At 36.0% G+C, this 12,069-nt stretch overlaps 1 protein-coding gene across 1 annotated transcript in view; it reads left to right on the top strand.

The window, feature by feature from the left end:
* Positions 1-11,118, top strand: part of LOC140237171 (uncharacterized) — a 95,357-nt gene extending 84,239 nt beyond the window's left edge. The window contains exons 23-28 of the mRNA XM_072317113.1: positions 636-706; positions 4,244-4,378; positions 5,494-5,625; positions 8,431-8,579; positions 9,587-9,722; positions 11,041-11,118. Coding sequence (XP_072173214.1) covers positions 636-706; positions 4,244-4,378; positions 5,494-5,625; positions 8,431-8,579; positions 9,587-9,722; positions 11,041-11,118 — 701 coding nt within the window. The remainder of the gene's footprint in view (positions 1-635; positions 707-4,243; positions 4,379-5,493; positions 5,626-8,430; positions 8,580-9,586; positions 9,723-11,040) is intronic.
* The last annotated feature ends 951 nt before the right edge of the window (positions 11,119-12,069 follow it).

The following is a 12,069-nucleotide window of genomic DNA, read 5'->3' as shown; positions in this document are numbered from 1 at the left end:
AGGCGTCAATCAAATTCATGAACCGTTCAAGGAAATAAAATGCTTATATATACAGGAAATATTTCATGAAGTAAATTGTAGGTGATACAAAACTTGAAGACATAAATTGTGAACTTTTTACAAAGGACATATATCAATTTTCTTTTCTCCCTCTTCATCTCTACCTCTCTCTCTCTTTCCCTTCTCTTCATTGCATATATGACGTGTGCACACGCATGTTTCTGTATACGTGCGTGCATGGAATATGTGTGCTAAAAACTTCTTTTGAGGGATCTCCCCCCACACGTATTTACACTCTGTGGGTTCCCCCATGACATCACTTTTTTTTGGTACATTTTCCAATATGATATTCTAGTCTAATCTTAATGCATTAGTAATTTAGAATATTATCCATGTTCATCCTTGTATACACAGAATTTTTTTTTTTGTTATTGCTCATTGATCTGTATGTATTTTACAAGTAATGTACATTGTTTGGAAAATTGATAAATGAAATAAATGAAATGAGACAAAATGTGAACATCTTCATTAGATACACATGTCCTGGAAAGTTGCAAGCTAGCACGGCTTGACTTCTCACCCATCTTTAATAATGTCCAGTGACATACAAAATTTATCTGATCTAAAATCCGCAGTGGAGAGGAACAGTCTTGAGACAATGGAGTATGCTGAAATAGAAGACTGCATCAAAGCAACATTCCTTGATGTAAGTATTCACGTCATCAGGTTAAATGGTTATTTCTAGAACAGAAAACCTCTTCATGTGAACTGTTTCATGTAAACTCACGGGCTTCTCACTCTGGGAATCTATACAAGCAATATAACCATACAAGCAATGTGTTTATATACACTCCCCATATATTTCACATATTTAAAGGAGACCTCCGGATGATTTTCAGATTTTTATACATTTGAACAACTATAAATTAGTTCTACTGAGGACAGAGTTTCTGAATTTGTGATAATTGGGATGAAGAATAAGAATATTTTCAAAATTTAGAACCAATTGCAATGAACAAGGAAGATGACATGGCAGAGTCACCATAAGAATGCATGAGTTGGGGCTCAAGGAAGCAGAACAAAAGAAGAAGGCATGCATAGATTTTACACAGGTGAACTTGCAATCAAGCGGTACTGTAATGAAATTACACTGCCACATTTCTGAAGTATGTGAACCTCCTATGTCATCATCCTTGTTCAGTGTAATTTGTTTAAGGTTTTCAGAGTATTGTTTTTCTGCTCAAGAATCACAATAAATTCCATAAATCTATACATGGAGTTGTCGATTTATTTACTACGTGATGTTAAATCATGAAAATCGTCTGGAATGTCCTTTTAATTGTCTTAAATACTGTATTTAATAATTCACCCACGCATTTTGTTTTTATTATGTTTGTGGTGTATTTGTTTAAACGTGGGATATGGAACAATAAAACAAACAAAAAAATCTTCTCTCTGTCTTCTTGAAACGCTTTTAATACGCCATATATTAACTGCGATATCTGATTTTTTTTTTGTTTTTTTGTTCCATGAATTATTTGAAAGGGAGCATACCTATAAGGATGACTCAGAAAATATTTGATTACCAGTTCACGCCAACATATTTTATTCTAGCATAATGAAAAAAAAAGTACTCGACTTGCCTTTTTCGTAAGTAAGAATTAGAAATACCTTACCCTTAACATTATGTCAGTATCAAGAGGAAGAAATGCGTACCAACACTGGTACCTTTCATACACGGTGAAATTTTGTGGATTTTTTTTTTCTGTATTCTTTTTCTTTTCATTGTTTCCATGCGTCACTTCAGTTATTATTGTAGACTATTCAACCTAAGATGGCGGCACTAAAAAAATATTTTTCAGGGATATTGCCTCATTTACTAAATTCATATTCATATTTTATTTTCAGTTAACATTGAATTGCTAGGACAGCATCAGGGTTCAGATTGATAATGTTTATATTCCAAAGATACATATGGCAGCCTGTTAGATATTCAAATGAATTGTAATTACTTAACGATCTATGAGAAGGCCAAATATGAAGTGAATCAATCAAGGTATACAAATCATATTGTTGTTATACTTTTCCTATGATGTAGCAGATATAATTGTGTGTGCTTTACTCTTTGTGAGGAGTTTGCAGTTTGGCATCTGTAATAGATTGTGTTTCTCTTGTATGTAGTTTATTTCCATGTTTCATGTCCTGGTATGCAGTTGTTACCCTTCTCTCTTCCTGCTGTAGATTACATTGTAATGCTTAATTTTTGTACTATGATTTCTTCATACAGTGAGAACTATTTCTTTTAATTTGTAACAAAAGATATATCATTTTTTCCATTGTTTTTGTGTTTGGAATTTCCAGTTAGGTTCCTTCGTGATGATACGATACAATAATTGTTGATAATCCTTGTGGTTTGATGTGAAAATGTCAGTCGTAAAAATATCAGAGGTAAACGGCAGAGGTATGAATATCAGAGGTGAAAACATCAGCGGTAATAATGTCAAGGGTAAACAAAAAATTGAGGTAAAAATGCATATTTATCATGGCATGATTCATTATACCTTCAATATACGTCACAGTATAGTACATTCTTACAATCACTCCGTTCTTATCTTTATTTTTCATTTCCAAACATAATACGATTATTATATGAATATTTCAAATGTTAAAATATTAGTGTGTTTAGTATCACATAGAAACACATTTTGTTTTATTAAAGGCTGGTAAATAAAAAATGCAGGAGCTGCGTAGAAATGAGAATTTGTGATAATGCAGAGAACAAAATAGAAATACAAAAAATAAAAACAATCATAGAATTTGTGATGAGACACCGGATTGACTTTAGAAAGATTGTAATAGTAGAATTTCGTAGATTAAACAGTTAAGTGTTTCCATTCTATGAAAATCTTTTATTTCAAATCCATTACGTATACTTGAGTTTTGATTAAGATTCTTTTCCTATGTTTATCTATAGAATCGTTAATCAATGTTCAAGTATGGCGCGTATCATTTTAAGTAAAGTCAAGTTTTTTAAACTATCATAATTTTTTTATCTCTGAACGCAGTATCTAAGCTATGGTAGGTATTTCATAGGCTGTATACTTTTTGTGTGGTTGTTCTGTCTGTTTAGCCTTAAAAACATAACAATAAAATATAGTTATTGTTTTTGCGATTAACTGAACGCAATAACGACTTCGAAACCCACGGGAGATTTGAATTTCGCTTGCAGTTATGCGGGTTTACTCTGCCTAATGAAACATAAATATCTGACAAATTTACAATTTTATTGTGACGAATATCAGTATATGCTTGAGACCCAACAATTCTCATCACGAACTCTAAAAACCGGACCTTGTTTGGGGGTGTGAACTTACGCTTTCCTTCATAATTTGATTTTTCTTTTTTGGAAAAAAAGAACACAAATTATTGAATGATTATGGTATATGTTATTGAATAAGGTATATCCTTAATTACAATATCACGGTCATTTAAGGGGCAGAGCGTTGTGTAACACGAATCCGTTTTTAAAATCAATGGTGAGAAATATGCAGAAAGAGTAATATCAGGAAATTCGCGAGTGTTAATTACATATTTGAATCAATACTAAAATCAGCAGTTTGTCTTTAACATTGACATCATAGCAACATTATGTCTAGTCACATGATGCTGTGTAAACCAATTATTGAGTAGGACTTCATTAATGAAGGATATTATTTGTAATATTTTCTCATCTTTTTGTCTGTAGTTTGCAATGTCCTGTCTCTTTCATATCTGTAGTTGGTAGTGACATATCACCTTCTTGCCTGAAGTTGTATCCTCTTCCTTAGCTATTCATAGTTAACTACTAGTAATGTCATGTATTTGTTGTCTGTAAAGCTCGTAAATTCATCTCTCTCTGTCTTTTTTTGTTAAGTTTATTCTTTCTCTATCTGTCTTTTTGTCTGTCTTAGCAATATACTCTTCATTTTGTAATGTTACGTCTTTTTTTTAAAAAAAAAAGTTTGTTATGCAATGGTTCTTCGATTCTTTCTTGACATGATTTTTGCTCCTGCGACAATTGTTCCCATGAAATATCTGCGCGCTCATCTCAACACAAATTCTACCCACAAACATAAACTTAACCCTAATCTTCATCCTCACTTCAAAGTAAGCCAATAACCATACACGACCCTAACCCTATACATAGAGAAACAATAAGATTGAAGCAAGTTTGCAACATCTCATCTGTCACCCTCTCCATCAGACATTCATGAGGAAATATGTCTTCGTGGCAACACAGATGCCTCTCCCGCACGCGAGAGGAGAATTCTGGAGGTTCGTCTACGAAAGGAAGTGTCCCGTCATTATCATGCTCAATCAGATGGATGAGAATGACGAGGTATGTTATTTTGTCCCAAATAAAATGAAATCCATTGATAGAATGATGAAAAGAATGTGACAAGACTGAATTGACACACTTAAAACTATTTGTAGTTCAAATTTAATACAAGATAAAAAAGATAACCAATTTTAAAGCACTATTATACAGAGTTAGGTATGCAAGAGAAGAACGTTTGAAAGTTTGAATGTTGTAAGTTTGTCATACTCTACAACCCATTCTGGGTAGCAGACTCCAAAGTAAAAAATATTTCACATTATTAGTTCAGTTATACAAACAGAGTTACGAATTGCTTCACAAAATATACGGAATAACCATAATAAAGTAAACAAGAATGTAGCACGAAAAGAAAAGAAAAATGAAGGAAACCGAAAAATGGGGGAAATAATGCGAAAGAGAGAGACAGGGGAGATAATCTGAACAATTCAATTCAATTAATTTATTTTCAAACGTCTAATTTATAAATATTTCTTCAGAAATAATAGTACAAGTTCTTTAACCTTGTTTATAACAATGTGCAAAAACAAACAATATACATGGTAATAACAAAGCAATTGTAATGATAACTGGTCGAAATGGAAATGGGGTTGAACAAAGAGAAGTTTGACGGGACCTACATGAAAGCAAGCTTGTTTGGCTGTATAGGTTCCGAGTAATCAGTGTTTGTGAAAAAGAAACGGAGAACGGATAGAAGATTAGACCAGCTGATATATGGAGGAGAAGAGTGAATAATCAGGAGGACGCACAAAAGTGGTTTAAAAGTACTTACAAATTAATAGTAATACAAGAAATGCGAGTGACATATAATTGGGGAAAAAATGAAAAATGGGGGAAAAACGCAAACCTGTACAGAAATGTATCCATACGATAATTGAACAGAGAGGAGGAGAAATGGAGAGGAAGGGGGAGGGGAGGGAGAAAGCGGGATTCACTGATGCGTGTATTTTCAATTCTAAAATGGCTCCCTTTACAATTCGAAAAACCCACTTCATTATGCTCTATAGTTGTTTGTAAAGCAAAAACAGTATATACTTTGAGAACAAAACGAAGTAGCTGTAATGGTGAACTTGGTAATATCACCACACAGACTTTGTGGTTTCCTTTCAGTCAACCAGTCTTGTGTCCAGTACTGGCCCGATCAGGATTCTGCAAACTTTGGCCCCCTCTGTGTCACCGTTACCTCAGCCGAGGTCAGCCGACAAGACTACGTGGTCAGAGAGTTTCATGTGAAAGGAGATGAGGAGGAGGTGAGTTGGGGTTTAGTACATCAGGTAATGTCATAATGTGGAACATAACTCATTAGCTCGACTCTGACATGCCAATCAATTCAAATCTGGACTATCTTGTAATTTTGTCCGAATAAAAATGAAAACAACAACTATAAACATTAACCTTCGTATATGATAGGCACTAGTAGGCTTCCCTGTACTCTCACGAGATGCATGTTATTTGCATTAGCTATTTATTCTTCAGGGATCATTATTGCATGATTGCCATGATTCATCTCATGAAAACTGTATCATTTGATTTACTGGTGTCTCATAAGTAGTGTCGACGTGGTATTTTTAACAGCAATGTAAATATTGTAGGTTTGTACTTTCAATATTGGGCCTTTATTTGAAGTTTTTGTCTCGCCTAAGAAGTGGGCGAAACAAAAAAGAAGAAATTACAACAAATCGTTGTCGGTGTAAACGATTTCATGTACCGGTAGACTTCTACTCTCTTTAACTTTCCACAGCATTGAGCTATGACCACCAAACTCACACAACAGGTATATGACCTTCTAAATTGCAGTGAGGTTCAAATATGGGTGAAGTCGATCCAATAAGGTCAAAGGTTAAAAGGTCAATGGACTTGCTTCCGATAGGTACCTATGCATTGTGCTCAGGGTAGGACCTATTGTGGTTTATTCAATATCTTTCCACAGATTTGGCCTGTGGCCACCAATTCACACCGCATAATAATACATCACCTAATAATGCTGGTCAAGTTTTGAGTACTGGGAAAATCTAAAACGTTAAAATGTTACAAGGTCGCCAAGTTAGGCCTAATCAAAAAAAAAAAATACTCAGAAACTGCAATATGAAAGCGATGCAGTGCTTGGTGTTTCCCTTGTATGATCACATTATGCATTACAGATGGAAATTTTGAAATATATTTACTCAATTTTCATGAGGCGCATCGATCGCCCTGCAATATGAGTCGTGAATGCATTGGGCTCGAATATTGCACGAGGCGTGAAATAAGCCACTGTAGGGGGCAATCTCGCGCTGCGTGGGGTATTATGTGCCCAATGCATGAACAAAATCATAAATTTTTCGTTTTATGCGACACCTTCACGTCCTTATCAAATCACTTGTTTCCAAATGATCGGCAACACGGGAAGGCCAAAAAAATGAATGTTAACAATTATTAGCTTCTGAATTCCACCCATGCAGTGTAATCAAACGCTCGCCATGAATCGACCACACAGGAATCAATTGCTTTTGTATGAAACTCTGCAGGGTCTATACCCAGTATGCACTTAAAGTTAGATCTAGAACGTTCTAGGCGATAGATCGATCTGAAATGTCTGTAGATCTAGACTAGATCTATAATTACCAATCAGATCTCTCACGTTAGAGACTATAGAGGACTAGACTATGCCTATTTCCGACTATGATTTTGTGTAAAAGCACAGAAAACAAAACAAATTACAAATCTTCAAGTTGACGGCTTGATTTGAGATCACAGGAGTCCACGTAGCAGATCAAAGTCAAAAGCAAAGAGTATAGAAGCTAGCGCTAGTTAGCTTCTATACTCTTTGGTCAAAAGAAAAAGCACAGCTGTAATACAATAAAAGATCCTACCATGGAGTGTATACAATCTTTGATACAATGCAATGCATGCTGGCTCAGGTAACGCACTGGAAATGTGGGGCAGCTGTGAGCACACTGTAATGTTAGGGACCGGTATCGCGCAGCGCCTGTAAACCAGAACTTGCTGGCGCTTTGCACGTTAAGAGCGGCCGTACGTGCGTCATGCGGGAGTTGTCCATAAAGGCCGTGTCCCACCAGCTTTGCGTGCGACTTGCAAAGAACAATTTTGACTACCCGGAGGTCCCCGTAGATGATCCGCACATGACAGTACCTAGCATGTATCTCAAAAGTAGTCGCCCGGAGGTGCACACGCATATCTTTTTACCCGCAACCGTGTTTAGGCCCTGTCACACCATTCCGGGCAAGCTACTCGGGCTTGTTACGAGTAGGGATTTTCTAGCATACCGGACATTCCTGAGGGCGGAAAAGGATTTGTGCGAGTCAGCGTATGTGTCTTACTTGCTGGACGCGTTATACTTGCGAGTATACTGTGTGACCTTTGTACCAGTCGCGTGGGGGCTGACAACTCAGTGAAGGAATTCCTCTAATGGAATGGCTGAAATCTCACAGAATTTCATTATCTTGGCTGCATACGGGACTGCGAAGTACCTGCGTGGGAATTGCCTGGGAAGTACTGCCGCTAAGGGTCTCCTACTGGCGTTCTGCGTGGACCTCTACGGGCATTCCCGCGACTCACCCGGAAAAAGTTTTGGTCATGCTCAAAACTTGGCTGCGGTTAAATCGGACTTGCGTGAGCTCCTCCGGGCAACTACGCGCTAGATACTGTCAGGTGCGGACCAACTGCGGAGAGCTCCGGGGAGTAAATTTGTTTCCCCGCAAGTCAAGCCGCAGAAGTTCCCCCCCCCCCCTATGGCCCGCACGGTATGACAAGGCATGAATGAAAATTGCAAACATTCTTGTTCGCCCGCTGAAAATCTTCTACGTGCTGGAAACTACCTCCTCGCCACAAGCCCGCGTAGCTTGCCCGGAATGGTGTGACACGTCCTTTAGGCCCATGAAGGGGCTTAATGCACGGCTGTCTCTGTCAAAGAATTTGATAGAGATTTTCTATAAAATGTCATGTGACATGTTCTTGGCCAATGACAATTTGATATCATCTTTAGGTGTTGTATAATGGAGGCTATGGATCACAGCTGGTGAGTGAAATATAATTTTTGTTTCCCTCAACAACAGGTGTTGGTAGTGCAGCAATACCAGGTCTTAGGATGGTTGGCAAGGCAGGCAAGACCTTTCTTCATCAAACCACTTCTAGCTGTGATGGATGCTGCAAAAGAATCAATGGAGAAATCACATTCCTCTGGACCAATTCTTCTGCACTGCATGTAAGTCAACACATTATATGCAATGACAATTATACCACTATGTATATATATATATATATATATATATATATATATATATATATATATATAATGTAAGCTGTTTTCAGACAGGACTCTTTTATCATCGCAGTTTGCAGACAAGGTTTATGTGACAAAGTTAAGTGAACCTCTTTCATTTCATGTTATGAACACGTCTTATAAAGACTCAAGAGTAAAATGATTGAGTAAACCAATTCTAAAGGAACATGTAATGTAATGTCCTCTGCATAACTGACATGAAGCTGAATGACCCGGATCTGTCTTTAAGTGATCAATATCATTGTCCCTCACCACTTCAGTCAACAATCTGGTTTCATTTAAATAAAAGTCTCGTCCGTTATAAGTTAAAAAGCTATTTCATTTGTATTCGTTTCTTCCTATTATATCAAACATTCAACTTCCTTCCACTGAGTACACATTACTTCTGATAGTTCGAATGTTTCTCACTTGAATGGTTTTCTCTTCAAGAACTGCACTTTCTTTTATGAATCAATAATAAGGACTAGTTTTATATTCATAAAATGCCAGACCATTCTCATTAATACAGACTTAGTAATTTGCCAAGTTTGTGATGTTATACTTTGCCTACAGATGGTTCTCCTCCCATGACACATGACACTTGACAGTCCTGTTCACATACAAATCTTGCAATGCAGTTTGAGCTTACCAGTAGTATCAGATGTGTGTGAAATTCATACAAAAAAAAAACAGTGTTGCAAAGTTTTATGCATGCAAAATAGTATTTGAATGACAAGTCAACTAAGTTCAATCCTTCTACAATAAAAGTACCGATTCTGTAAATGACATGATCACGATGATGGTGTCTGTAAGTCTCAAGTTTTTAGGAAAAAGGACTATATCAAGTCTGCCAGTATAATACTTTGTTAATGACATTTTAAGATGATGGTTTTGAGAGCGTCTGAGATTAATCAAGCACTCTATCTTCTCCCATGGGCTATCACTATCAGGAATGGCATCGGACGTTGTGGTGTGTTTGCAACTGTCTACTCCGCAGCAGAGAAAATGATTTCTGATGGTACGATTGACGTCTTCCAGGCAGTTATGATGCTGGGTGAAAACAGAGCCAACATGGTTGAAAGCCTTGTAAGTACTTGATGTCAGTTGAAATCGTGCTATATTATCACACCATCTTCCAGACAGTATTGTATGATCAGCAGCCTCACTTACACTACATTGGTCAATGATAAGTGACTGACTAGTCAAACCAAGGAGGAAGTGTAGTACCTCCTTGGTCAAACTCGAATATCTAGTTGATTTCCATTGGTCACTTAGTCAATCTCCATATGATGCCCAGTCAGTCTCCTCTGCCCCCTCGTAATCCCATACTTAAACTCCCCTAATTATGTGGTCAATCTGTGTTGAGCACCTGGTTGGTCAACTTTGACCACCTGGTGTGCAATCCTGTTGATCATCTGATCAACCGTTTTCCTCTGACCACATGGTTGATTCCCACATACTATTGTATCATCTTACACACAGATCTTTAATTTTGTACTGAATTCATAGATGTGATTATCAGGACAAAATCATTTTCTTGTTAATGTTCACTCATACTCTCAAATACACTTATCTTGTTCGCATAACGTTAAGTTCGGTTATACTTGTCTCAGTTATTGCTAAGTTATCTTTACAGTAAAGATAAATTAGTATTTTCCTCCCTGACGAAGGGGGAATCAACCTAAAATTTGGAATTTTAATAAATACAGATTGGCAATAATGCATTTCTCTATCGTGTCATTCCATGATATAAGCAGCAATAGGCTTAAACTCCTAAACATGGCGGGATGGTGAAAGGTGACTTTGTACGCATTGAAAATAAATCTATGTTGTCAATATGTGTGTATATTACTTAACATATATATATATATATATATATATATATATATATATATATATATGTATATATATTCAAATGTATATATATCTTTATTTTCATACGTGTTTTATATATATATATATATATATGTATATATATATATATATATATCATATATACGTGTGTGCGTTTATTTTCTGTTCATGTATAGACCCACAAATTCTTGTTTTTTATCAGGTATTAACTAACTCTCAATCGCAAAAATGTTTGACGTCATGCGAGATGAACAATAAGGAATTCAAAATGTATGAACATTGCAACATTTGTTTTGACAATACTATTCATCAAGAAAGTATTGGAGATTCTTTTCACGAGTATAGGCTTTAAAACTGTGTCAAAATGAAAATTAAGATGTAGATGTATTATAGTTTAAATTATGCTCTGACTGAAAAGAAAAATGTGTGAACATGATACATGCCATCATTCCTCATCAAAGTAGGCTACGAAATGTTATTGCAGCTGTAGGTGATATAATTTCATAAGTGTTCAATATGACAGAATGAATTAAAACCTTGCTATTAACAGGAGCAATATATGCTGTGCTATGACGCCTTGGCTGAACACATGAAGAAGTTTGAGAAATATTTCAGTCTGGACCTCTGAATGGATGCAAGGATCTCAACCAACAGAACAATGAAATGATCTGAATTTCTTGAGTTCCTGAATCCAGTGAAAATGTGTCCTTCAAGAATGAATGACGTCACAAGTTTTGAAGGAATCTCCATTATAAATCTTGAAGTGGAAAAAGAACAACAACATTGTGGCGAGTGTGAAAAGCAAAAGTTGTTTGAACATAGTCTAGTCGTTTTGTAACTTGCAGAATATCTAAGAAATGAGTATAATGGTATTGTATTGTAGTTGTAATTTAGATTTTGGTTCAAAATACATGTAGGATTGTGAAGGCTACAAAATGATGTTTGACAATATTAGTAGGCGATAATGAGTTATAAAAACTTTAAATTGAACGAATGTTTGTGATTTAAGAAAGTCAGCAAAGTATAGACAAAAAAATAATAATATTTAGCAAGTAAATAGATTCTGTGTGTTCCGTAAAAATTAAAACGATGTATTATCTTATGTTCCTGAAACTCGATGAACTCATTGTGAACACAGAGAGGAGCTGAAAATTTCCAGACAACACTGAAGGCTTGTAACAATTTCCTTCTCTTTACAAAAGTTTAAAAAGAGCAAGTCATCCCGTGTCAATTATAGCTGATGTTCACCCTTCTATGGACATTGATATGTATGTATATGAAATCACCTTTTTCACATGCTTTGAACTTGATTTATTTTAGTTATGAATACCCCGATATGAACCCCGAAGAGGTAAATCTGGCCATTCTTGCACTGACTTATTTTCTTTCTGCCATGCCCTGTGTACGCAGCAGATTATGAGAGCTGAAATGAAAAAGTGTAAACTGATGAGATGATAACTTGTTGATATTCAATTCAGGTTAAATCTGTTTTCATTTTGCGACCAAAACATACATATCACTTTCTTTTGTAACAGAGAATAAGGTAAACAAGAAAATGTGAAATCGACAGACTAAGAAA

The sequence above is a fragment of the Diadema setosum genome, chromosome 13, assembly GCF_964275005.1.
Source record: "Diadema setosum chromosome 13, eeDiaSeto1, whole genome shotgun sequence".
Lineage (NCBI taxonomy): Eukaryota > Metazoa > Echinodermata > Echinoidea > Diadematoida > Diadematidae > Diadema > Diadema setosum.
This window is presented reverse-complemented; position numbering and strand designations above follow the sequence as displayed.